Below are 25,350 nucleotides of genomic sequence, written 5' to 3'. Positions count from 1 at the left end.
GCGGATGCGCCTGCGCTCAGCTGCCTGGGCGGGCTGGGAGGCGCGGGTTGAAAAGTCTCGTTCCAAGTTTGGAGAGAGAGAGAAGAGCGTCTCAGACCTCGGTACCCGCGAGCGGGGAGGAGGCAGGAGAGAAGGACGCAGCGTCTGGGGAGCACCCAGGCTGTAAGACGGAGCTCGCGCTTCGAGAGCTAGAAGTGGACGCGCCTGGGCGAGGCAGGAACGCCTGTGGTTGGGCTGCTGTTGGCTAGCGAGGGGAGTCCGAGGCGGCGGCGAGGGGCGAACGACCCGACGCAAGATGGCGAGTAAAGAGAGTAAGAGGCCCTGCGGGGCGGCGCGCGCCGGGACCGCGGGGGGCGGCGGACGCGCGAGGCCGCGGCACGCGCCGGCGAAAGGCGCGAATTGGCGTGAGGAGCAGGGGGCGGGGCCGGGCGCGAGGCTAGGCGCGCGCCTCGAGGGGCCTACGCTGGACGGGACCGCGGCGCGGAGGGCTCTGAGCACTTCCGGAGCCGGGCGCGGGGCCGCGGGTTGGGCCCCCTTCCCTCCCCCCCCCCCCAACTCCCCTCCCCCCTCCGGCGGCGGCGCTCCCTCCGGCGCCCTTGGCTTTCGGGCGGAGGCGGCCTCCACCGCCGGAAAGCGGGCACGGCAGCTCCTTCCACGCGCGCGCGTCGATCGCTTCAGGGTCGCGGCCCTTGTCCGGGGGATTCTGGAACACGCCGGCCTATGGCTGCTGACGCGGGCTTCGTGGGAGCGGAGGCCGCTCCTGGTGGGGGATGGAGGGAGCGGGCCGAGGGGTTTCTGCTACACGTGGATTCGGCTCCCCGAGTGGGTCGTGGAGCCCCTGTACGTACGAGTCGTCATCTTAGAACAGGTGCGAACAGCTGTAACTGGCAAAACAGAATCGTCCGTGTAATTACTCAATTCTGTACACACAAGCGGTATTGACTTCTAGGTGCAAAAAATAAGCTTCCTGGTGTTAATAAATATTTTCTCCGCGTTCTGGAAGAGCAGTTAGTTTGCGTCCAAATTAGATGTAAAGCTAAAGAGTAGGTTAGGTGTGGCCATCTCGAGGTGACCTCCAGTATCTGTACAGATTCTGACTTCGATTTCTCTCAGCCGCTTAATTGTATGGGCTTTCTCCAAATTTCAGTGTTTGAAGATACTGTGGAGGAGCGTGTCATCAATGAAGAATATAAAATCTGGAAGAAGAATACGCCGTTTCTGTATGACCTGGTTATGACCCATGCTCTTCAGTGGCCGAGTCTTACCGTTCAGTGGCTTCCTGAAGTGACTAAGTAAGGGTTTCTGGCAACTTTTACTTTGCGTAAATTTAGCTATTGTCCTGAATTTCCAAGTTTCAGCATTTTACACATAGAACATGAGCGTGTAATCAATTTAGCCCTTGGATGAACTGGCAGGTGGTTTTTATTCTCAAAACTTAAGTGATTTGTGGGATGATTTCTGACATGTAAGCGTGGGTGTAAAAGGGGGTAAAGAATGTGTGCGTTTAATGATATTTGTAGAAAACACCTAACATATTTGATGTTTCTTGGGCAGAACAGAGCAGCATTTTGGGGGGCCCTAGACTAATGGATTTCTTTAAAACTTTATTGAAAAATAGAATACAGGAAAAGTGCACAAATCGTAAGTATGCGGCTTGATGGATTTTTACAAAGCGAGCACACTCATGTAATCAGCCCCCAATATGAATAGGTTTTAATGGACAAAGGGGAAAAGAATTTAGCAACAGTTCACTGAAGAAAAGAGGTTATTGGCTAATAGCGTGGAAAACACTTTGAGGTTGTTGTTGGTCTTCGTAAGAGTGTTCTTTTTGGCTGTTTCTTAAATTTCTCTGGTAATAAGTGCTGTCATTATTGAACATTCAGAATAGGGTATGGTCCATGTGAAGAGTTTTGTGTCCTGCTAATTTGGTTTAATACTCAACAGTACTGTGATTTTATCCTCCTTGTAATGTGGTGGAAACTGGGATAGAGCTAAGTAACATCCACAAGATCACACAACTGGTAAGTGGTGAAGTGGGATTCTGAGCCCAATCTGGGTGCCCCAGAGTTGAGGTAACTCCTGTACTAGACTACCTTTCTCATATGCTTGCACTTTTTCTAGTAGGAATTTGGCCATGAACTTTAAAACTATTCAATTTAGGTAATGTGAGTATATGACTTAATGAGGATTGACGACACTAGTCTATGAAGGATTTTGTGACAAGTTATGAAAATATGAGCAAGTTAATTGTATTTAATTTTTTTAAGTTTATTTTGAGAGGGGGAAAAAACACGAGTTGGGGAGGGGCAGAGAGAGAAAACTCCAAAGCAGGCTCCACACCATCAGCACAGAGCCCAGTGCAGGGCTGGAACCCGTGAAACTGTTAGACCATGAGCCGAGCCGAAATCAAGAGTCTGACACTCCACCGACTGAGCCACTGAGGCACTTCAAGAACCCAGTTAATCTTATAAGATAAAATAAAGGTCAGACTCCCATATGCAAACATTGTCCTACATACAGGTAGGGGCTTCCATTGGGGTTCCCAAAAATTGCAGTGTAAATCTACAGATGTGGGAAGAGTAGCCAAGAAATAAATAATGGAGACTTCTAAGCATTGACATAACACTTCTGAGCATCAAATACCTGAAGGTATTCAGGTTCTCCTTTAGAGTACCATGTACATTTGACTCTGTGTATTTCTGTTAAGTAAATTAAAAACTTTAACAGCTTAACTTATATTCTCTTGGATCTTTCTGACCTACCTGAACAGTAGAAAACAGCGGGGGTGGGGTGAGACTGTAAGGTTAGAGACCTGAGTTTGAATCCTGCCCCCTACTTCTCAGTACCCAAATTAGGGCAGGTTGGTCAATATCCATTCCCAAGTCGTCTGATGTGTAAATGGAGGTGCTCTAGGTTCTGACTGCCTGTATTTGAGGGCATTAAATGAGATTAGACACTGTTAAAGTGCTGGCACAGAGTAAGTACACAGTAAGTGGTGACTGATGCTGATTTTCCCACCCCATTGTTGAGAAATAATTTATTAGAGCGTAGTAACTTTCTCCATTTGGATTTCAGTGCAAACTGCTTACTCGAGTCTTTTAAAAATATTATCTGTGATATGTTTTGTGTAACAATTTTAAAAATGATCTCTGTGTTCTTAGCCCAGATACTGCTTTTTTTTAAGATTTTTATTTTCTTGGGTTTTTTTATAATATAGTTTGGGGGGAGGGGCAGAGAGAGAATATCAAGCAGGCTCTGGGACTTCAGCACAGAGCCTGATGTGGAGCTCCCTCCCACCAGCTGTGAGATCACGATCTGAGCCAAAATCAAGAGTCAGATGCTTAACGAACTGAGCCACCCAGGTGCCCCGAGATTTTTAAGTAATCTCTACACCCAATGTGAGGCTTGAACTTACAACTCCAAGATCGAGAGTTGCATGTCCCACTGACTAAGCCAGCTAGGCATCCTCCCAGATACTGCTTGCATATGAACACTTAGGAACAGAACAGAAAATACCTTAAATTATGTATTCCATGGTATTCTTTGCATTACAAAGAAGTGGGGTCTGGTTGTGGGGTGTGCAGTGGCTCTGGGAATGCAAGAAAATGCCAGCCAGCCTGCCTACATTCTTGGATGTTGAGGATAGCTATATGGTGCTTTGCAGGATTCTCTTTGGGTATAAGGGAATGTGACTATATGGAACAGTGGAAATATTGGCTGCTCTTACTGCCTGGGTCTTTGAGGAACTAGACTCTGGTCAACCTCATAAGGCCTGCCTTCTACCTACATACTTCCCAGTAACTACTTGTACTTTCTAAGCTCTTGTCCTTAAACTGAGTTCGTTAGTTGTCCACATAGTGGATTTGCCTTGTAAAAATTTTCATTTAGGTATTTTTAAGAAATAATTTTAGGGGCGCCTGGGTGGCTCAGTTGGTCGGGCGTCCGACTTCAGCTCAGGTCATGATCTCATTCTGTGGGTTTGAACCCCGCGTCGGGCTCTGTGCTGACAGCTCAGAGCCTGGAGCCTGCTTCAGATTATGTGTCTCCCTCTCCCTTTGCCCCTCCCCTGCTCATGCTCTGTCTCTTTCTGTCTCAAAAGTAAATAAAAACATTAAAAAATTTTTAATAAAAGAAAATAATTTTATTCTGTATCTTTTATTCTTTTTAGTTTTTTTTAAATATTTACTTATTTTGAGACAGAGGGGAAGACACAGAATCTGAAGCAGGCTCCAGGCTCCAAGCTGTCAGCACAGAGCCTGACGCAGGCCTTGAACTCAAGAACCGCGAGATCATGCCCTGAGCTGAAGTCGGACACTTAACCGACTGAGCCACCCAGGCGCCTCTAACCCATATCTTTTATTAGATAATTTCTTAAACATATTGAGACTAACTTAAGTCTTTACCTAAAACGCTTTGTAATCATTCAAATTCAGATGGTACGAAGTGCATAGAGTAAAAAGAAATAAATCCCCTTTCCATGTCCCCTATTCTCTTGGTCTCATTACCCAGAGCAGAGACCATCATTTTTTTTTTTAACTCTTCCTGCCAGAATAAAATACATTACACATATCTCTCCTCCATCTTTTTTTATAAATTTTAAAAAATGTTTTTATTTATTTTTGAGACACAGAGACAGAGCATGAGCAGGGGAGGGGCAGAGAGAGAGAGAGAGAGAGGGAGACACAGAATCTGAAGAGGCTCCAGGCTCTGAGCTGTCAGCACAGAGCCCGAACTCGCAGACTGTGAGATGACCTGAGCTGAAGTTGGACGCTTAACCGACTGAGCCACCCAGGTGCCCCTCCCCTCCATCTTTTTTTATGTAGTAAGTTATTCACTTGATTTTTGATTTTTCAATTGGTGGTTTACATGGGAGACTTTTTCCTATCAGCATGCTTAAATATACTCTTGGGTTTTGGTGGGTTTTTTTAAGTTTGTTTATTTTTGAGACAGGGAGTGAGAGCCTGTGGGGGGTAGAGAGAATCCCAAGCAGGCTCCGCATTGACAGCCCAAGGAACCGAATGAGGGGCCTGAACCCACAAACCCGGGAGATCATGACCTGAGCCGAAATCAAGAGTCTGACACCTAACGGACCACCCAGGCTCCCCAATACACTCTCTTGTTTTAAGGCCTCCACAGAATTCCATTTATGGATATACTATAATTTATGTCACCAGTGCCTTATTGATGGATATTTAGGTTGTTGTCAGTCTTTGGCCGCTAAGACAGTGCTCCTGAGAATAATAACCTTGTGACAATCTGTTATTGTTAGAGAAATTTCTTAGCAGTGAAGTCAAAGTGATCAAAAGATGCTGGCGCTACAGAAGGACAAGGTCTTTTAACATTAGTGCTTCTGTGGCTTTAGGTGCCTCCAGCATTGGAGGGAAACCTTGTAATATTGATTGGTTCAGGAAAATAGGTTTGTGTTTTAATGATGGAGATGAAAGGATTTACAGGAAAAAAGAAAAATCCTTATATGGTTATAGTGTTAGGGAAAACCCAAATTGAATTTAGAGTCGAGGAATTTTTCAGGTCCTCCATTCCATGTTGGGACCGTGCTCCTTAGAACCTGTTATTTCTGTTTAACCCTATGAAAAGTGACTTCCTTTTATGTCAGCCTTAACATTGCTCTGTGGTGCTTCCTTTCTCCCAAGCATTTCCATTTCTTTTCAAATGGTTCTACTGAGATATGTTGAAGTTCCCTTTTGTTTTGAATTAGTATTCCCTGTACAGAACAGATTTCATTTTGTCTAAGTCCTCCTAAAGTACAGTTGCTTTGAGTCTATTTTCTAGGTATGTTTTTTTTTTTCATTTAAACTTAAGTGGGTGAGTGCTCCCATGCATTGCCTCTCCCTCCCCATGTAAGTTCACCTAAGATGGAACTATCTTTTTTGATAGCCATATGCTGTTCTTGGGCACTGAACATACATCAACTAAGACTCCTGTCTTTTTTCAAACAACCTGTTATTGCTTAACCATGGTTGCTTTGTTCTGGTTTTGGAGTTGTATATGTATTTATTGTTCTTTTTTATTTTAAGCCAAATCTTAGTAAAATCTCAGCATTTTAAAATTAAAAAAAATTTTTTTTAATGTTTATTTTTGAGAGAAAGAGAGAGAGAGAGAGAGAGAGAGAGAGACAGTGTGAGCGGGGGAGGGGCAGAGAGGCACAGAATCCAAAGTAGGCTCCAGGCTCTGAGCTGTCAGTGCAGGGACAGACATGGGGCTCCAACTCAAACTGTGAGATAATGACCTGAGCTGAAGTCGGACACCTAACTGAGCCACCCGGGTGCCCCTCGCCTTGTATTTTTTAAGTTATTACTAAATTACATTCATAGAAGCAACCCTCACACCTCTTTTAAAAACCACTAAATCCTTTCAACAACTAAAATTTAGGAACAAACATAAATAGCCTAACTTGTCTAGTGTTGGGGCCCAGAGCCGTACATCTTGGCCCTCCAACATTAAGCACCGTGAACGTCAATAAAGCGTTTTCTCATCATGCCATTTGCCCTCATAACCTGTTTTTTAGGTGAAGACACTGAGGTCCACAGGAAGTTGTGATTTAAGGAATTGCATATAGCTAATTTTAGTTTGATTCAGGATTTAAACCCAGTTTCTTGGACTCGATGCTTAAACTTAACATTCTATCTTGTCTCTTACTGGAAAATTAGGAATATCTAATGTACTAAGTTGGAAGATATTTTTTAAGTGAGAAGTCATGATTATGGGTATGGAGATTGGTAATGGATTGCATTTGTTAGTAACTGGTTTCCTGTAGGATTAGTGTGACTTATTTTCTTTCCTAAACAGACCGGAAGGAAAGGATTATGCCCTTCATTGGCTAGTGCTGGGGACTCACACATCTGATGAGCAGAATCATCTTGTGGTTGCTCGAGTCCATATTCCGAACGATGATGCACAGTTTGATGCTTCCCACTGTGACAGTGAGAAGGGTGGTAGGTATACCATATATTCTATTGGTGTCTGAGGGAGTGTGCCTTTTTCTAGTTATATGTTATTACAGTTTTCTACTAATCTCTTTTGGCTCAGCAGTTTAACTTTTAGGACTTTATCGCATAGAACTACTTGCTCACATGTGCACAAAGATTTCATGATATAACATTATTTGTAAGATGGAAAAATTAGGATCAATTTAGCAACCCAGATGTTAGTTCATAGGAAATTGGTTAAACACATTATGGTATGTTTGAAATACCGTGCAGCAATTGTTAAGAATGAGGTAAATATGAAATTTTACATAGACTCACAAAGAATGAGGCAAGTCTATATGCTCTTGTATGGAAAGATGTCCAAGATAAATCGAGTAACTTCTGTGTGATTATAGTACCAATTTTGGTAAAAGGAATAATATGTCTTGCGTGTGCATAGGAAAAAGCAGGCATACATACCAAACAGTTTACAGTGGTTTTTCTATGGAAGCTATTGACTTCCTTTTTTACCCTGTCAAACCTATATTCCCTTGATTTGGTATTCCCACCATCACCCAAGTTTGGTCATTGTGCTAGAGGGACTCACAATACTCCATAGCAAATTATACTCATGGCTAAAATTTGTTACAGTAAAGAATACAGAGGAGAAGCAACAGGAAAAAGATACGCATCAGGGAGTCTAGGGAGGTCTGGCACAAGTCTCGTCCAGGACCGCACACGATGTACTTTCTCTCTGGCAGCAGACGACAAGGACGTGCGGAATCTCTCTCTCCTGCCCAGAGAAACCCATTTGAGTGTCTGGATGTGAGGCTGGGGTGGGGGGCGGTTCACAGGCACATTCTGCTGGCAGCCAGTTAAGACAGCTGAAACTCAGGACCCCAGTAATGAAACCAGGTGCATATCGTCAATCTTGATGTTTGTGCATAGCGACCCTGACAAACTGGTACAGCATGGTCTGTTGCTCCAGGTGTACACCACAGAACCATCAGTCCCATCAGTAACGGAAAGAACATTCTGAGGTCTGTGTTCCCAGGACTCGGCCAGGGGTCATTCATGGTCCCAATGTTCCTCAGAGCGGCGAGGGCTCAGCAGCCAGACCTGCTGGGTTAGTGCTTTCTGCACAGCCCTAAAAGGTTTCATCTTGACATTTTAAGGAATTTGCTTTAATTTTTTTCTTACTGAAAATAAAATATTTTATAGCTAAAGTCTTGCCACCCCATGCCCCTTTCCTGACCTGCTTTCCTTGAAGACTTTATCACTGTGTCCTGAAAATCAGTGTGCCATTTTTAACTGTTATTACTCATACAGTAGTAAATATGAAGGGTTTTTTACAGCTTGTTTTATACGATAATGTGTGTGTGTACCATGTAGATGCCTGTCTCCTTTGAACTGCTGTTTGATGTTCCACTGTGATTAAACCTTACTTCATTCATTGTTCAACTGGGGGCAGTTGGATTACGTGTATGTGGTATTTTGCATTTACAAATGGTGCTTCGGTGAACATCCTTGCCATGTCTCCTTATACACATGTGGGAAGATTTATCTAGTGGAGTGGAATTGCTGAGTCGTATGGTGTATTCACTGTCCACTTAAAATAGTAGAAAACTATCTTCCAAAATGATTTACTCCATTTGCCACTCCCATAATTCACAGTCCGTTTCCCTACAACTTTATGCATTATTTCTGTAAATATTGTTATAATCAGAAATTTTTAGTGGCTTTTAATCCTGAAGTATGTGTTTATTGGACCCTTGGCTTAAGAATTAGTCCCTCTGCATAACCTATGGATATATGAAGTTACTGAAGTCACTTGTTCAGTATATTCTAACAAGTGACTGAAGTAATTCAGTTAATACCTCTTTCTGTTTTCAGTTACAGTATTTTGTAATGGATACTATTATTAAAATAGTGGGGTTTTTTTTCAAATTTTTGAGTTTGAGAAAACAAAGCCCTGTGTTCGAAGTAAATCTTACCTAGAAATCCATTTTTTTTTTTTAAAGAGGAGAGCTGTTCAGGTTGTAATAAGTAAAGGAATTGGGGGACTTGAGTGTCTTTATATAGAAGTGTTAGAGCTGTTACAGTCCACAAAGGGAGGGGGGTTGGGTGGTGGGTTGAAAATCAAAGTTGGGGCAGGTTTGGAGCAGTGTCAGGATCAGGAGGGGTGGTCTTTGCTAGGGAACATTTCTCCCATTGACATGATGGAAAGGGAAGTGCTGAGAGGGAAAGAGGTGATTGTATATGGTTGTGTGGGAGTAGCTGTGGGGAATGAGAGATGATTTTCAGCCACACGGAGTAGTAAGCTCTGTTTGCCACGGAGAAGAATGGCTGAACACCGATACTAAACCATGGGAGCCAGTGTTCATTAAGCATTCCCATATACCAAGAGCTGGCTGAAACTGAGAAATGGTTTGCTGCTTTTGGTTTGTTTCCTCCAGGCCCTGGCCAGTCTGTTTTACTTGTTACCTCCCTGGCTCCATTAGGCATTTGAGTTGTGATTCCCTAACCCGAGACACAGGGTGAACAAAAAAGGAATGGACAAAGAAGTAGCAATATAGGTCAGGAAGAAATGATACAGTTATAATGAGCCTCCCAACGTTTTAAGTGTCAGCAACTATTCAAGTTTTTAATCTATGGGCACAAAAAAGAAAATGTTCTCATTTGTCCTTATCTGCTTAGATGTTCTCTACTTGTGTTCTTTCTGCTATCATCTTGCTGCTTTCTCAGAGCTTCTTCTTTTTTTTTTTTTTTTAATTTTATTTTTGGGACAGAGAGAGACCGAGCATGAACGGGGGAGGGGCAGAGAGAGAGGGAGACACAGAATCGGAAACAGGCTCCAGGCTCCGAGCCATCAGCCCAGAGCCCGACGCGGGGCTCGAACTCACGGACCGCGAGATCGTGACGTGGCTGAAGTCGGACGCTTAACCGACTGCGCCACCCAGGCGCCCCGAGCTTCTTCTACTTTTTATGTGACTTTGTTACTTTTCCAAGGCCTTTTTAATAACTACTCAACACTATAGTCTTATTCACACGCCAGATAGGTTAGCCCCCTCGTTTTAGCTTTGGCACTCCACTAGCTTAGGTGTGCTGGTGGAGCCAGCATATTTGTGTCTTAGAGTTGAGTTGGGGGTTAGCTAGTATGGATTTCTGATTTTAGGGATAATTACATCCTCTTCACAATTGAAAGAGGCCAGTTTTTAATTATTCTAAATCCAAGGTGAAACTTAACTTGCAGAAAATAGTGTTATCATTTTCCATTCCAAATGGGCTTTGAGAATAAATTAATTTCAAGTGGCAACTGAACCCCTATTTTTGTGTTCTCTGGTTATGTTGTATTCTGTTAAAATCTGTTGGGTGTATTAAACTAAATGACTGGTGAATTTTAATCGTAAGTGTATGTTTATTTCTCTCTTCTCACATTAGAATTTGGTGGCTTTGGTTCTGTAACAGGAAAAATTGAATGTGAAATTAAAATTAACCATGAAGGAGAAGTAAACCGTGCTCGTTACATGCCGCAGAATCCTCACATCATTGCTACAAAAACACCATCTTCTGATGTGCTGGTTTTTGACTATACAAAGCACCCTGCTAAGCCAGGTATGTAGTAATGAAATCAGGCCATTGCTCCAACACTTTTGAAACTAGTGTACTCTATGGTTTTTAAAGGTTTAAACATTTTGGGAGTCTATTAACCGTCCTCAAAATTCAGTTGATTGAACAGAAGGACCTCCCGGCAGGTTATGCTCCTGGCTAGGGTTTATCACCACAGAAGATACAGAGCAAAAAGCAGGAAGAAAAGATACATATCAGGCAGAGTCCAGAGAGGTCAGGCGCAGGCTTCTGAGTCCTTCCCCACCAGGGCCATACGGAACGTGCTTTTTCTCTAGCAGCAGACCACAGGGGCATGTGATAAATGTCTCTGCTCAGGGAATCCTGTTTGAGTCTCCGGATCTGGCGTTTTTTATAGAGGTCTGGTCACATAGGCACATCCTGCTCTGACCTGCCATGCTGAGGGAAACTCGGGACCCTAGCAGTGAAGCCAGGTACATCATGAATCGCCAAACAATCCTGCAAGTCTTGACAAGCTGCTACCGCATGCCTCACTGCCCTGGGCGTACACAACCTCATGTCAGTGATGACGATTTTTGTGAGGGTCACATTCCTAAAGGGTGGCTAAGGGTCAGTCATGGTTGCGGGCTACCCTGGATACGTGCAAGGACTGAGCAACCAGACCTGCCGTATTAACTCTTTCCTCACAAGAAAGTTGTAAACAATTTGATCCATGGGAGGGTTGCTGCCACTCACATTTGAGGGAACAGCTGTAGTTTTCAGGGGTTTGTGTCGGAGCTAGTACTAGGTTTTGCAAAGGAACTAGTCATTTTATGGTCATGAGTCTTGGTTTGCATTGAGTATTTGCAATGAAGCACAGAACAGCTTTTCAGGGTGGCTGGGGGTCAGACCAAGTCCTAAGTCGTCATTCATATGTGGTGTTTTCCAGGCATTATAATGAACGTTACGGCTCATTCAGTGAGGAATGAAAATCGCTTTTACTAGTTCTGGTAAACAGAAAATCACTTAGTAGTTAATGTGTTTCTTTTTCTCTTTAGACCCAAGTGGAGAATGTAATCCCGATCTTCGGTTAAGAGGCCACCAAAAGGAAGGCTATGGTCTTTCCTGGAATTCTAATTTGAGTGGACATCTCCTGAGTGCATCAGACGACCATGTGAGAAACTTACTCTTCCCAATCTCCTCCTGTCCTTAAAGACTGTCAGGGAGAGTTCTGCACTGCAGGAGGTGTTCTAAGATAGTGCTGCTGATTATTGTGATAACATTTTTACAGGATTTAGAGCAATGGTTATCATATCGCCCTGGTGGAGCCTTGGGATTCCACAGAGCTCTTTTGAAGCAGCCTTAGACTAGAAGGAAGGTGGGCAAAAGGTGTCCCATTATTTAAAAGTATACCTAATGGAAACAATGAAGTGTGAGACCTGACAAATAGAAATTACATTGAAAAAACTTTTTTATTTAAGAGTACATTTCACTGGGTTTTCGTATATTCACAAAGCTGTGCAATCTTCACTACTAACTCAAACATTTTCATCGAATGTCACAAAAAGAAACTCTTGACCCATTAAGTAGTCACTCCCCACTTCCCCAGCTCCTGCCAACCACTAATTTACTTTCTCTATAGAGTTCTCTATTTTTTCATTTTTATAATTTTTTAAATGTGTATTTATTTTTGAGAGAGAGCGTGAACAGGGGAGAGGCAGAGAGAGAGAGAGGGAGACACAGAATCCAAAGCAGGCTCCAGGCTCCAAGCTGTCAGCACAGAGCCTGATGGAGGGCAGGGCTCGAACTCCCAAACCTCGAGATCATGACCTTGAGCCGAAGTCAGACACTTAACTGAATGAGCCACCCAGGCACCCCTAGAGTTGTCTATTCTTGATAATTCATATAAATGGAATATGTGCTTTTTTTTCTGTCTGGTTTCTTTTTTTTAGCATAAGTTTTTCAAGGTTGATCCATGTTGAAGTGTATAGGTCAGTACGTCACTCCTTTTCATGGCTGAACAACCAGTTCATCGGATGATGGACATTTGGGTTGTTTCTACTTTGGCCTTTGTTTTTTTTGTTTGTTTGTTTGTTTTGCTTTGCTTTGGGGCTATTTTGAATGATGTTGGCTGTGAACATTTTTGTACAAGTTTTTGTGTGGATGTAGGTTTTCATTACCTAGGGGTGGAAATACTGGGTCATATGGTAATTCTGTGTTTAACTTTTTGAAAAACTGCCAAGCTTTCCCACGGCAGCTGCATCACTTCACATTCCTACCAGCAGTGTGTACCCCAGGGTTCCAGTTTCTTCACATCTTCCTCAGCACTTGTTATTTTCTCTTTTTTCTTAGAGCCATCCTTGTTGGTGTGAAGTGGTATCTCCTTGTGGTTTTGATTTATATTTCTCTGATGGCTAATGATTTTGAGTATCTTTTTATGTTTTTATTGGCTATTTATAGATTTTCTTTGGAAAAGTATTCAAATTCCTTGTCAAATTTTAAATTTTGTGGTTTTGTTTTGTTTTGTTTTGTTTTGTTTTATTAGAGAGCACAAGCAGGGTAGGGACAGGGAGAGAGAGGGGTAGACCCAGAATCTGAAGCAGGCTCCAGGCTCCAAGCTGTCAGTGCAGAGCCTGACGCAGGGCTTGAACCCACAGAATGTGAGATCATGACCTGAGCTGAAATTGGACGCTCAACTGAGTCACCCCGTGCCCCTTAAATTTCGGGTTTTTTCTTTTAGTGAGTTGTCAGAATTGTTTTTATTCTGGATACCAGTCCTTTATCAGATGAGATTTGAAAAGATCTTCTCCCACTCTGTGGCTTGTCTTTTCACTTTTTTGGTGATGTCCTCCAAAGCACAGAAATAATTTTGAGTCCAGTTTAGTTTTTATTTTTGTTACTTGTGCTTTTGGTATCCTAAGAAACCATTACATATAATCCAACATCACAAAGATTTACATCTATGTTTTCTTCTAAGAATTGCATACTTTTAGATCTTGCGTATAGGTGGGTCCTTTATCCATTTTGAGTTTAGTTTTGTGTGTGGGGTAGGGGTTCATGTTCCTTTTCTGCATGTGATTATCCTGGTTTTCTGGCACTGTTTGTTGAGGAGACTAATATTTACCTATTGAGTTGTCTTGGCATCTTTCATACAAGTATCTTAAAGGTACCACACAAATGCAGAGTGATCCTGTTATTGTAGATCAGTGTTTGTAGCATTCTTTTTTTAAATTTTTTTTAAATGTTTATTTTTGAGAGAGACAGAGCACATGAGAGGCAGAGGGGCAGAGAGAGAAGGAAACACAGAATCTGAAGCAGGCTTCAGGCTCTGAGCTGTCAGCACAGAGCCCGACATGGGGCTCAAACTCACCGCGAGATCATGATCTGAGCCGAAGTTGGTGGCTTAACCGACTGAGCCACCCAGGCGCCCCCAGTGTTTGTAGCATTCTTGCCACCTGCAGCTCCATACATTCCTTCATGGAACCCATACTGTAAGCAAAATATGTTTGCTATGACTGCCCCCAGAGTTGAGAGTAGACTTCTGGAGCTTTTGAAATCTTTTATAACTTGGCCACAGGTTCTTTGCCTTCTTCCTTAGTATATCCTCCTGCCTAGAACAGGACCTGTCACATCACAGACCTTCTTTATGTTTCTACTGGTCACAATTTCTGTTGATGTTTTTCTAAATATTTAAGGCAGATAATTGGCCCAGTCAAGATTCTTTAGCTGCAGGCAATTGAAACCAACTCTGGCTGATGGCAGACAGAAGAGGAATTTATCAGAAGGACATTGGGCAGGGTAGCTCACAGAATTGCTGTAATGGCTAGAAAATGGTCCAGAACAGAGAGGAGAGGTCAGATCCACAACTCAGAGATCAGGCTGGTAGATGTTATACTCCACTCCCTCTTCCCCACGCTTGCAGTCCTGACAACAGATTTCCCTGTTGATGGTCACAGTTCAAAATCCTTGTCAGACTGCTGGAGCCGACATCATGTCCCAGTCACAAGTGAGGCTGGGAAGCAAGGTCTCCCTTAGTTCTCCAAAGGGAGGCTTTCCTCCCCTTCCCTCAAAGTGGGTGTGATAGAGTCTCCAAAACAGGGAGGATGGGTTATACTCAGTAACTTAATTACTAGTGCCTTTTGAAGACACTAGGCTGGGAGTTGCTAGTCATAATAAAAGCTGACATTTCCCAAGGGCTCTGCATGTGCCAGGCATCTTGCTAATCTTCCCAGGATCCTTCTGAAGTGAGCAGGGGAGGATGGCAAGAGCTCTGCATGTTCCTTTCTCTTCAGTGCTTGTAAATTTTGCATCTGAGTGTGTTACGTATCAACAAAGGCTAAGGTGTGTGTATTATGTAAAACTACTTTTTTGTTCATGGGTAAATAGCTGCTACTGGGAAATAGCTTTGTTGCTGAAACTCAGATTAAGAAAGTGATTTTTTTTTAACTTTTTTTTAATGTTTATTTTTAATGTTTAATTTTTTTTTTAACATTCATTTTTTTGAGGGAGACCATGCAAGCGGGGGAGGAGCAGAGACAGACTGAGACACAGAATCTGAAGCAGTCTCCCGGTTCTGCGCTGTCAGCACAGAGCCTCATGCGGGGCTGGAACCCACAAATCATGAGATCATGACCTGAGTCGAAGTCGGATGCTTAACCGACTGAGCCACCCAGGCGCCTCCTCGAAAGTGATTTTAAAAGAGATGAATCCCGGGGCGCCTGGGTGGCGCAGTCGGTTAAGCGTCCGACTTCAGCCAGGTCACGATCTTGCGGTCCGTGAGTTCGAGCCCCGCGTCAGGCTCTGGGCTGATGGCTTGGAGACTGGAGCCTGTTTCTGATTCTGTGTCTCCCTCTCTCTCTGCCCCTCCCCCGTTCATGCTCTGTCTCTCTCTGTTCCAAAAATAAATAAACGTTGAAAAAAAAATTTAAAAAAAAAAAAAGATGAATCCCATGGCGCGCCTGGGTGGCTCACTCAGTTAAGCGGCCGACTTTGGTTCAGGTCATGATCTCGCGGTCCATGAGTTCGAGCCCCATGTCGGGCTCTGTGCTGACAGCTCAGAGCCTGGAGCCTGTTTCTGATTCTGTGTCTCCCTCTCTATGACCCTCCCCCGTGCATGCTCTGTCTCTCTCTGTCTCAAAAATAAATAAACGTTAAAAAAAAAAAAAAACTAAAAAAAAAGATGAATCCCATACCAGTGTCAGTGGTATTACTGCAAATATACCTTAGTGGACTTACCTTTGTCTTAAATTGTTTGGATGATAATCATTGCCCTATATAGCTTACAATGTTTTTTTCATAAACAGTATGTCTTTCCTCTTTGTGATGGTTGTCAATAGAAGACTCCACTCCCAGAGCCTGCTGATCTGTGATCTTTGAGGCCTGTGGCCTCTCCTTGGGTTCTGCTGATATTTTGAGGAGTACACTGTGGGGATCTGTCTGCAGGCCCTAAGGTTTGGCCCCTCAAAGTAGCCTAGTTGGGGTTTCTGGGCTATGCACCTGTCTCACTTTCTAATGTGCTGTAGTGGTTTCTGCTGTGAAGTGAGACTTAGCCTCTTCGCTTTTTTAAGAGGCATGTTTTAGTTTTAATTCCCAGTCTCCCAACCTTGCTTGAATTTTTAGGATGTGAATTTCTGTTCAGTAGATATGGAATGTTGGGCTCTCAGTGTTGCATTGTGTAATCTAGATGAATTTTAGACACTTGACTTTTAGATACTTGACTGTATCTAGGTGGAAACTCGAATGTGATTGTCTCTTGCTGCCATCATGCTCGGTTTCCCCGTCCCTGTTACCATTTCCTTTCCTTGCCCCTGCATCTCAGATCATGGAAGCTATACTACAACCATACACTCTTCTGTTTCTGAAGCTTTACTTTTATTTACATTTCCTCTGCCTTGTGTTTATTTCTACCTCTTATATAGTTAAATAGTTTTCTTAAAGTTTATTTAAATAATCTCTACACCCAGCGTGGGGCTCGAACTCATGACCCTGAGATCAAGAGTTGCATGTTCTTCCAACGGAGCCAGCCAAGCGCCTATAGTTAAATAATTTTTTAACGAAGGTTATTTGTTTTTTCCTTCCTTTAGACTGTCTGTCTGTGGGATATAAATGCAGGACCAAAGGAAGGCAAGATTGTGGACGCTAAAGCCATCTTTACTGGCCACTCAGCTGTCGTAGAGGATGTGGCCTGGCATCTGCTACACGAGTCATTATTTGGATCTGTTGCTGATGATCAGAAACTTATGATGTAAGGTGGAAGGTTCAGTGGGATCTTCGTATATGGGTGTCCTGTATGAGACCATCAGTGATTCTGGTGGCCTGTGGTTTGATTTTTTTTTTTTTTTTTTTTTAGCTCTATGCTGGTGTTAAAAACTTTAGTGAGGTAGAATTGACATACAAGAAGCCATATAATGGCTGTTTTTGCATAGAAGTTACTGTGCTATATGAATGAACATAATTTTTATTTGAAAAAAGAAAAAAGTGTAAATGTGAAGAAACGTGCTTGGTAGCGTAGTGGTAAATATCAAAATTGGGAGTCAAGGTGACTTTGAAGATGAGCGCTAAGAATGATTGCATCAGGTCACAGCCACAGGGCTGCGCTCAGTCACCTGTCATGTGTTTTATCTCGTAAACTAATATCTGAGGCTAATATGGCCAGATAGTAAAATTTGACAAGGCTAGGTTGTAGGAATCAAATTATTACATCATTCTCTACAGAGTAGTTGGCGTATGCTTGAAATAGTTGGTAATTAAGACAGGAATCTAATCAACACGAAACCAGGAATGATAGCCTTAATTTATTTTCCGTAGGTTTAGAATATGTCCTTTAGTGGTTGGAAGTCCTGTGGCAGCTCTGTATGTGGTTGGGGTGTCTCTAAAGGGGCGAGCATAGCAGAGATAGGGTGGTGTGGAGCAGTGTGGACCTGGAAACGAGTGTGAGGTGTGACAAGCTGGGGAGGGTCGGGTGGCTTCCTCTTGTGCTGTGTGCCTCGTAACTTTGTGTTGTAGATGGGACACCAGGTCCAATACCACCTCCAAGCCGAGCCACCTCGTGGACGCTCACACTGCCGAGGTCAATTGTCTGTCGTTCAATCCCTACAGCGAGTTCATTCTCGCAACTGGCTCTGCGGATAAGGTTTCTAAGTTTTTGTATATTTGGTGTTTATGGACCCAGTTGCCTTGTTCTATAATCAGATACTCTAAAATTCTTCTGTGAAGTGGAGAAATGAATTCCTTTTCATTTATTTTTTCTTCAGACTGTAGCTTTATGGGATCTGCGTAATTTAAAATTAAAACTCCATACCTTTGAATCTCATAAAGATGAAATTTTCCAGGTACGTGACAGTTCTCTGGTGTCTCTGTCAGGTTTTTACTAACTTTTGGATGGGGGCTATTTAAAATTTTTTTGCTTTTATAGCAGACATGGTATGTATATATATTTTTAAGTTCCTCTTCTAGGTTAACTAGTGGGAAGTACCTTGGAGCTCTGTGAGATTATTACTTTAGAAGTAGAAAAGACCTTGCAAAACAGGATCAGTTTAAAAATTGAAACCCAAGGATTCTTCAGTTAAGGTATCCAGTGTGGGTGGGTCCTGTAGTGAAAAAAACAAAACAAAACCTTGTATGTGGTTTCAAATGGAGATTTGGATAGGCTTAAGATGCACTTCATTGAAAAGTTTACAAGATTCTGGGATGGTTATGGGGCCGAATAAGTTTATGGGGATTTCTAGCCGAGGTCCCCTGTATTGGGAAGTGTGGTCCTTCTCGGGGGGCAGGCTGGGGAGATGGGCCATTTAAGAGCACTTGAAAGGCTAGGACAAGGAAGGACGGCCGCAGGCCACAGAGAGTATTGCAGAACAGGACATGGGAAAATCTCGAGGATTAGAAACTATCCACAAATGTAGGAACCGATGATTCTTTACACTTCCAAATCTGTATTACTTAGGTCCACTGGTCTCCACATAACGAAACTATTCTGGCTTCAAGTGGTACTGATCGCCGCCTGAACGTGTGGGATTTAAGGTAACTCACAATCTGGTGACGAGAAACTGCAGAAGTATGTTAATCTGGCAGATGATGTAATAATAAACTAGAGAGTAGTTTGCTAACCCCAGTTTAATAAGCCAAATATATTAAAGCAACTTTCATGTACCTTCCTTAAGAGTCTTTCTTCTGTGAAATAGAAATGAATCAGCAAATGGACTGCAAACTAGATTGATAAGATGAGTTTTTTTCTGTTGATATTCAGGCATGAAGTTGGGGGGAGTGTGTGGTTTTAATATCCAGGTAAGTGTATCGTGGACACTCTTGCTGTAGAAAGGGGGTGTGGATGCTAGCTGTTCACGTCTCACTGGAGCTCACGTGATGCTTGCACTCTTAGAGTCGTTTTTACCGCTTGCTCTTCGGTGCTTTCATTGGTTCATTTGGAAGAGCTCAGCTCCCACTGTGGGCTGTGTAACTGCTGGGGATACGCTTGGGAACGGATAAGCGCAGCCCATGCTGTGAGAGAGCTTATGTTCTTCTGGGACTCAGTATTTTATAGTTTCTTCCAATTTTATTGTATTTATTTTAAGTTCTTCTGAGAGAGATAAAGAGCGAGCGGGGGAGGGGCAGAGAGATGGGGGAGAGAGAATCCCAAGCAGGCTCCGTGCTGTCAGCGCAGAGATCGTGACATGAGCCGAGATCAAGAGTTGGACTCTCAACTGAGCCACCCAGGCTCTAGTTTCTCCCAGTGTTTAAAGTTCCTTGATTTTTGAGTAGCTATTCGAAGAATTTCAGATTCCTTTATTTTTTTTTGTCTGAACCTTTAGACCCATTAATAAAGGTGTTCAGTTATATATATTTCTAAGATGTCATTATCCTAAGTTTAAATCATTAAATTACCAAAAGATAACTTGTTTTCTACCTTCATTTAAATGTATTGCTTTGAAGTGGACTAAGTTTTTAGTTTATTAAAACTAAGGCCACCTTAATTACAGAGACAGGCAGGTCCTTCAGTGTAGAGGACATAAACACTGTGGAATACAGTGCTCGTATTCTAAACATCTAATGTTCTGTGTTCATGTGCAACAAACTCTGGCCATGATAGAATCTTGGAAATGTAGACGATCTTTAAAGCAGATATTTGACTATGTTCAGTTTTATTTGAAAACCATTTTAGTAGTAAAATTAGAAACTTAAAACTAGTGGTTGTATGGAGTGATGCAGCTGAATTGTCCCTATAGGTGCCCGTAATAAATTTGCAGGCATTATAAAATTTCTTCTTAAAATTCTTTCATGACTTGCATAACTGTTAAAATTACATTAGATAAAATTATGGATTAAAATGGTCAGCGTTAGGGACACCTGGGTGGCTCAGTCGGTTGAGCATCCGACTCTTGATTTCAGCTCGGGTCATGATTCTGGGGTCGTGAGATCGAGCCCCGTATTGGGCTCTGCATTGTCAGCATGGAGCCTGCTTGGGATTCTCTCTCCTCTGTCTCTATCCCTTCCCTGTCCGTTCATATTCTCTCTCTCTCTCTCTCTCTCTCTCTCTCTCTCTCTCTCTCTCTAACATTTAAAACAAACAAACAAAAAGGTCATTGTTAGCAATTGGTACTCCTGACTGGAGGATAAACAGAATTGTCTAGCAGTCCCATGTGTTTGGTTTGAGTTTAATGGGAAGAAAAAGAAAGTATCGCTTGGAAGGTTGTGTATTTCGGCTGCTTTTTCAGCAGTTATTACTAGCTAAGTCCACGTTGGGGCTAAATACCAGGGCTGATATTTGGTGTGTAAAGAGATTTCACTGTTGGGCCTGCTGGCAAATTCTACAAATGGAATTTAAGAGAAGGAAAAAAAAAAAAACAGCCTTCCCTTGACTGATGTGTTGTTTCACCTTTTAAATCCAATGCAGTAAACAACCACAGTTAAGAATAATGAATTGTATTTATTTGAATATTGAATTGTAAATTAACTTTTACTAGCCATTTCATTTTGGGGTCTTCAGTTACGAACAGCTCTTAAATCATTTACAGGAAGTAAGCATCCCATCCTTCCACCAGTAATTAGATTTTTTTTTTTTCAACGTTTATTTTATTTTTGGGACAGAGAGAGACAGAGCATGAACGGGGGAGGGGCAGAGAGAGAGGGAGACACAGAATCGGAAACAGGCTCCAGGCTCTGAGCCATCAGCCCAGAGCCCGATGCGGGGCTCGAACTCCCGGACCGCGAGATCGTGACCTGGCTGAAGTCGGACGCTTAACCGACTGCGCCACCCAGGCGCTCTCCACCAGTAATTAGTGGAGAAACTGTCATGGATACGGTATAGAAGTTGTTTCTAGCGTGTGTTTTAAGATGTGTTTTGTGGGCTGATGCTGGTTTTGCAAACATTCTTCCCATTACAAGAATTCCAATAACGAGAGCATTATATTCTTTCTTAATAGCAAAATTGGAGAAGAACAATCAGCAGAAGACGCAGAAGATGGGCCTCCAGAACTCCTGGTATATTTTGGCTTTGTTATGCAAGATGAAATGTTATGTGCAGATCGGACAATTTGTTACTGATCCATGTATCTGGAAAATAAGTCAGAACTTCAAGCGCTAGCTCTTGAAGATGATTTCAAATTGGAGGTCTTAAAGGTTATTGTGATTGGGTTTTGACATTTATTGAAACTAGTAAATAGAGCACAGTAGGTTTTTACAAATGTTTCACTAAGAACCAGTTGGGTTCCTGGGAAATAGTGTAGTTTCTCACTGATTCCCGATGGTAATATTTCTGAGGGTTTTTTTGAGGGTTAGGTATTGATACTCAGCAATACTTCCCACTATCTAACCATATAGACATGTTTTAGTGACCTGAGTTTTTGAGGTCCCTGCCCAGAAAATGAAGACATTCTCGATCTTGTTGGTGCCAACATGGTCTACCATCTCTCTCCTACTCCTAGTTGAATCACTTACATCTCCTTGGCCCTTGGGAGGTTTCTGTGGTGTGTCTGTCTTGTCGGTCTTCGTCCTTTAAGTCCCTTTCCTACTAAGCATGGCCAGACTTCACAGTGGTCCGTCCTCGCTCTGAATCCACGTTCGTTTCCACCAGTTACTTGGCACATAGTCACTCATTCCTCTGTAACGTGTTTTTAGTTCCTAGGCCAGTACTCAGTTTTAGTATACTTGTGCTTTGCCCACCACTTTTAAAAGAAGATGCTCACTAAACCTCCATGTTGCACGGACGTCCAAGATCCCCTTACTCCTTGTCCGATGTGTTCCCATGCCCACCAGCAATGGCAGAAAGTGGCAAAGGGGTATAAGGAGACTCTCACGTGCTAGTGTGTTCTGTGTCCTGCTGATTAAAGGATAGCATTTCTTAATAAACTGTCGTCCTAGACAGATGATAGCACCTAAATGGTTTATTCTGTATTGAGTGGCTTAATCTAAAGTCTGTCTTGGGATGCATGGCTTCGTGGTTTTAAAGTATTTTCTAGCTGAGTCGTTGCTACAAGATGTTTTCGCCCAGCTGTTTGTACTTCATTTTGGTAAAACCTTCATTGAGATACAGTTCACCTATTTAAACTGTGTAATTCAATGGATTTTAGTATGTTCACAGAATCGTACAACCATTGCCACAAATCAGTTTTAGATCATTTCTCTTTCAAAAAGGAACTCTGTCCGCTCCCGGTCTGCTCCTTTCCTCAGCCCTTAGCAACCAGTGATCTACTTTGTGTCTCTAGATTTGCCTGTTCTGGACAATTCCTAGAAATGGAATATAACGTCTTTTGTGACTGATTCATGCACTTAGTATGTTTTCAAGATTTCCAGCTATTTTTGGATACCCTGTATCTTATGGTTCTAGAACAAATTTGTAGTTCTTGAGGAAATCACTAGGATTTTGCTCCTTTGACGAGAGCCTGAAATCAAGGGACATTTACTTGTGGTAAACTGGATACTATAATTTTAGTGTAACAGGATCTTGATTTGAGGACTCCTATATTCCAAGCCTGTGGTCTGAACATACTTTCTCTTATGTCCCCCTTAACGTGATTTTGAAAAGCTGTTTTTTTCCTATTGTTTTTAAACTGAAAAAATTATTAGGTAAAATAGTTAACCTTGCTTGTAACCTAATTGTCAAACGAGTCAAATCAGACTTGGTCAGGAACTGTGACTTCTTTGTTCAAAATCGTGTATTCATACTATCCTTGTGAGAATGGTTTCTTCTGATTCTTCTGAGGTAAGGAAAGCCCAGTACTCTCTCATGAGGCTGTGTCTTGTAGGAAGTGAGCCTCTGCCCCCTTCACTTCATAGCAAAGCTCTCTGCCTGGCCTTTCTGGGGCTTTGCTTTTTTTGCCCCCCCCCCCCCCCCCCGGCCCGGGGTGGTGGTGGTGGTTGTTCTTAATCCCCACCTTGAGTGATGTGCCATGGAAAGATTGAGGGTGGCTGGGAGGTGTGCCTTTCTTTTAGCAAGGGGAGAAGGGGCACCTGGGGGGGGCCCTACAGAGAAGAACCAGGAGACTCCTCAGGTGGGCCAGTTTTAAGAATGTCTGTAATAGAACATTATGGAAATTTATTGCCTTAAATATTGGTACCTAACTACATACATTTGATAATGAGGCTGAATTAACGTTAAATGTATTAGGTATGGAAATGGCAGTGCGGTTGTGTAGGAAAATACCCTTACTTTTGGGTGATGTGTGGCGAATTATTTAGGGGTGGTTCAGCAGGTGTGTCTGTGTAGGGAAACACACGTGTTAACATTAGTATTTGGGAAATGTAGGTGGAGGGTGTCCAGGCATTCACTGTTATGTTCTGTCACCTTTTCTGAGGGTTTGGAAATTTGCAAAATAAGTGCAGGGTGGATTTACTAAGCCTGTAAACCCCTCCCTCTAAACCTCCGTAGCAAGACTGATGCTCTGGAAACTTAAGGTACGAAACAAAGGCTTTATTTTTCAACTCTTGTTAACAGTTTATTCATGGAGGACACACCGCCAAGATATCAGATTTTAGTTGGAACCCCAATGAACCTTGGGTCATTTGCTCGGTGTCTGAGGATAACATCATGCAGATATGGCAAATGGTGAGCTAAAATGTTTATTTTTCCTGAATGAAAAGGAGAAAGAAACTATTTACTCAAAGTATTTCTATTATAAGTTGTGCATATCACACCAAATACAGAAAGGAAACAATTTTAAAAGACTTTTGTCCGTTTTAACAACAGTCTTTTAGTTCAGTTATGTACCTGTCAGGTCAGGAGAAACCCGTGTGTCCCCCCCCCCCCCACACACACACACAGCTGTGGACACGGCATCTGGTCGCTCTGCACGACCGTTGCCCACTTCACCTGGGCTCTTGGCATCACTGCTGGATGTCTGGTGTCTGCTGTGTCATCGTAGGCAGCATTTGCAGGGTACTGAGTTAGTTCTCTGGTGAGGAGTACTAAGTACCTGACCTTTCTAAGGCGCTGTTAACCAGCCAAATCTCTTAACTTCGGGGCTACTGCTTCATCCAAATGATGCTTGAAATACTTTTGGAAAACACTTGTTACGATAGGAATAAGCAGTACGTGGACAGCTAGGTATGGCGGTGCGATTTACACACTGGTGAATAAGAACACCACCTCAGTGTGTCCTCATTAAAGTGTGGGGGGAAACCTCTCACCTAAAAATTTCCAACACTGAAACCCATTGACCGGCGAATCCTAAAGCGTAGACAGAATTATCTCATGCTGTTTTAGACAATTTTGTAAAAACGATGAGGCGTTTTTACCTATGCTTTTATTTGGTTGTCCTCTCCAGGCTGAAAATATTTACAATGACGAAGAGTCAGATGTCACAACATCGGAACTGGAGGGGCAAGGATCTTAAAACCCAAAGTACAAGAAACGTTTCTATTGAATGTAATGCTACACGAATGCTTGGTTTATCAAGCGCCAAAAAGGCATTGTATAGTAGGACATGTAAGTGGGATGGCATACGGCGTTCTTTACCTTCTGATTCTAGCACTTTCAAGTGAGCTATTGCGTACTGTATCATATTGTAGCTTTTAGGGAAGAAAGTTATGTTAAGAAAGAACATCACCGTTTTAAAATGCAAGTAGCAGGGTACTGCCTTTGATTCAACTATTTTAAGTCCTTGTTTTCTCAAACTAAGTGCTTGCTGTTCCCAGATATGCAAGAATAACTTTTACACTTTTTCCCTCCAACACTTGTTGATTGGCTTTGCAGAAATAAAGTTTTAAAATAAAGTCTGTTTTATTCTTTTAGAACCTGGGTAGGAGAGTATGTATGTGTGTGTCCGGTCTTGTGAGAAAGCTGGTACGTATGTGCCTTGAACTGACTTTCTCTCCAGGGTACGTGGACAATGTCCTACTGCAAAGGTAGGGAGAAGGTAGGTGTGTTCATGGTCGATAGACTTGTAAACCCAGAACTACCCTGATCTTCCACGTCTCCCCACCCCCTCCCCCACAAAAGCTTGATTGCTTACAAGGCAAGGGTCAGCAAAGCGGACAAACCCAGGTTCGCCCCCCAACCTGTTGTGTAAGACTTGCCAGCTAGGAATGGTTTTTACACCTCATTTTTCTTAAATGTTTATTTTAGAGAGAGAGAGGGGGAGACGCAGAATCCGAAGCAGGCTCCAGGTTCCAAGCTGTCAGCACAGAGCCCGACATGGGGTCAAACCCACCAACCGTGAGATCGTGACCCGAGCCGAAGTCGGACACTTAAGCAACTGGACCACCCAGCGCCCTACGCTTAATTTTTACAAGGTGGTTTAAAAGAACGAAAATGGGACTTTTACAAAGACTTTGTGGCCCGTTAAGTCTAAAATAATTACTACACCTGACTTGTTTGCTGGCCCCTCTTATATCTGTATGTATGTGCTTAAGTACTTTTTTGCTC

The 25,350-nt window shown here is 42.8% G+C and overlaps 1 protein-coding gene across 3 annotated transcripts; it reads left to right on the top strand.

The window, feature by feature from the left end:
- Nucleotides 1-24,698, top strand: RBBP7 (RB binding protein 7, chromatin remodeling factor). Of its 3 annotated transcripts, none has more exons than XM_040468286.1 (12): nt 1-311; nt 1,148-1,292; nt 6,808-6,953; nt 10,368-10,541; nt 11,552-11,667; nt 16,577-16,737; nt 17,499-17,625; nt 17,747-17,824; nt 18,436-18,512; nt 20,912-20,969; nt 23,422-23,532; nt 24,251-24,698. In XM_040468286.1, exons 1-12 carry the CDS (start codon nt 296-298, stop codon nt 24,317-24,319), a joined length of 1,278 nt encoding a protein of 425 aa, XP_040324220.1. In that variant the 5' UTR covers nt 1-295; the 3' UTR covers nt 24,320-24,698. The 3 variants fall into 3 exon arrangements, with proteins under 3 accessions (XP_040324220.1, XP_040324219.1, XP_040324218.1); XM_040468285.1 differs by lacking the exon at nt 1-311 and adding an exon at nt 706-868 and having other exon boundaries at nt 10,395-10,541; XM_040468284.1 differs by lacking the exon at nt 1-311 and adding an exon at nt 706-868.
- Nucleotides 24,699-25,350: the final 652 nt, after the last annotated feature.

Source organism: Herpailurus yagouaroundi, unplaced genomic scaffold (genome assembly GCF_014898765.1).
Source record: "Herpailurus yagouaroundi ecotype Mexico unplaced genomic scaffold, PumYag 67690, whole genome shotgun sequence".
In the NCBI taxonomy this organism is placed as follows: domain Eukaryota; kingdom Metazoa; phylum Chordata; class Mammalia; order Carnivora; family Felidae; genus Herpailurus; species Herpailurus yagouaroundi.
This window is presented reverse-complemented; position numbering and strand designations above follow the sequence as displayed.

Bases quoted from the DNA above. Each gene is read 5' to 3' on its own strand.
- RBBP7 (XM_040468284.1), top strand. From the start codon at position 721: ATGGCTGCTGACGCGGGCTTCGTGGGAGCGGAGGCCGCTCCTGGTGGG. The intron at 869-1,147 runs GTGCGAACAGCT...TCCAAATTTCAG, and splicing joins GAGTCGTCATCTTAGAACAG to TGTTTGAAGATACTGTGGAG. The intron at 10,542-11,551 runs GTATGTAGTAAT...TTTTCTCTTTAG, and splicing joins AAAGCACCCTGCTAAGCCAG to ACCCAAGTGGAGAATGTAAT.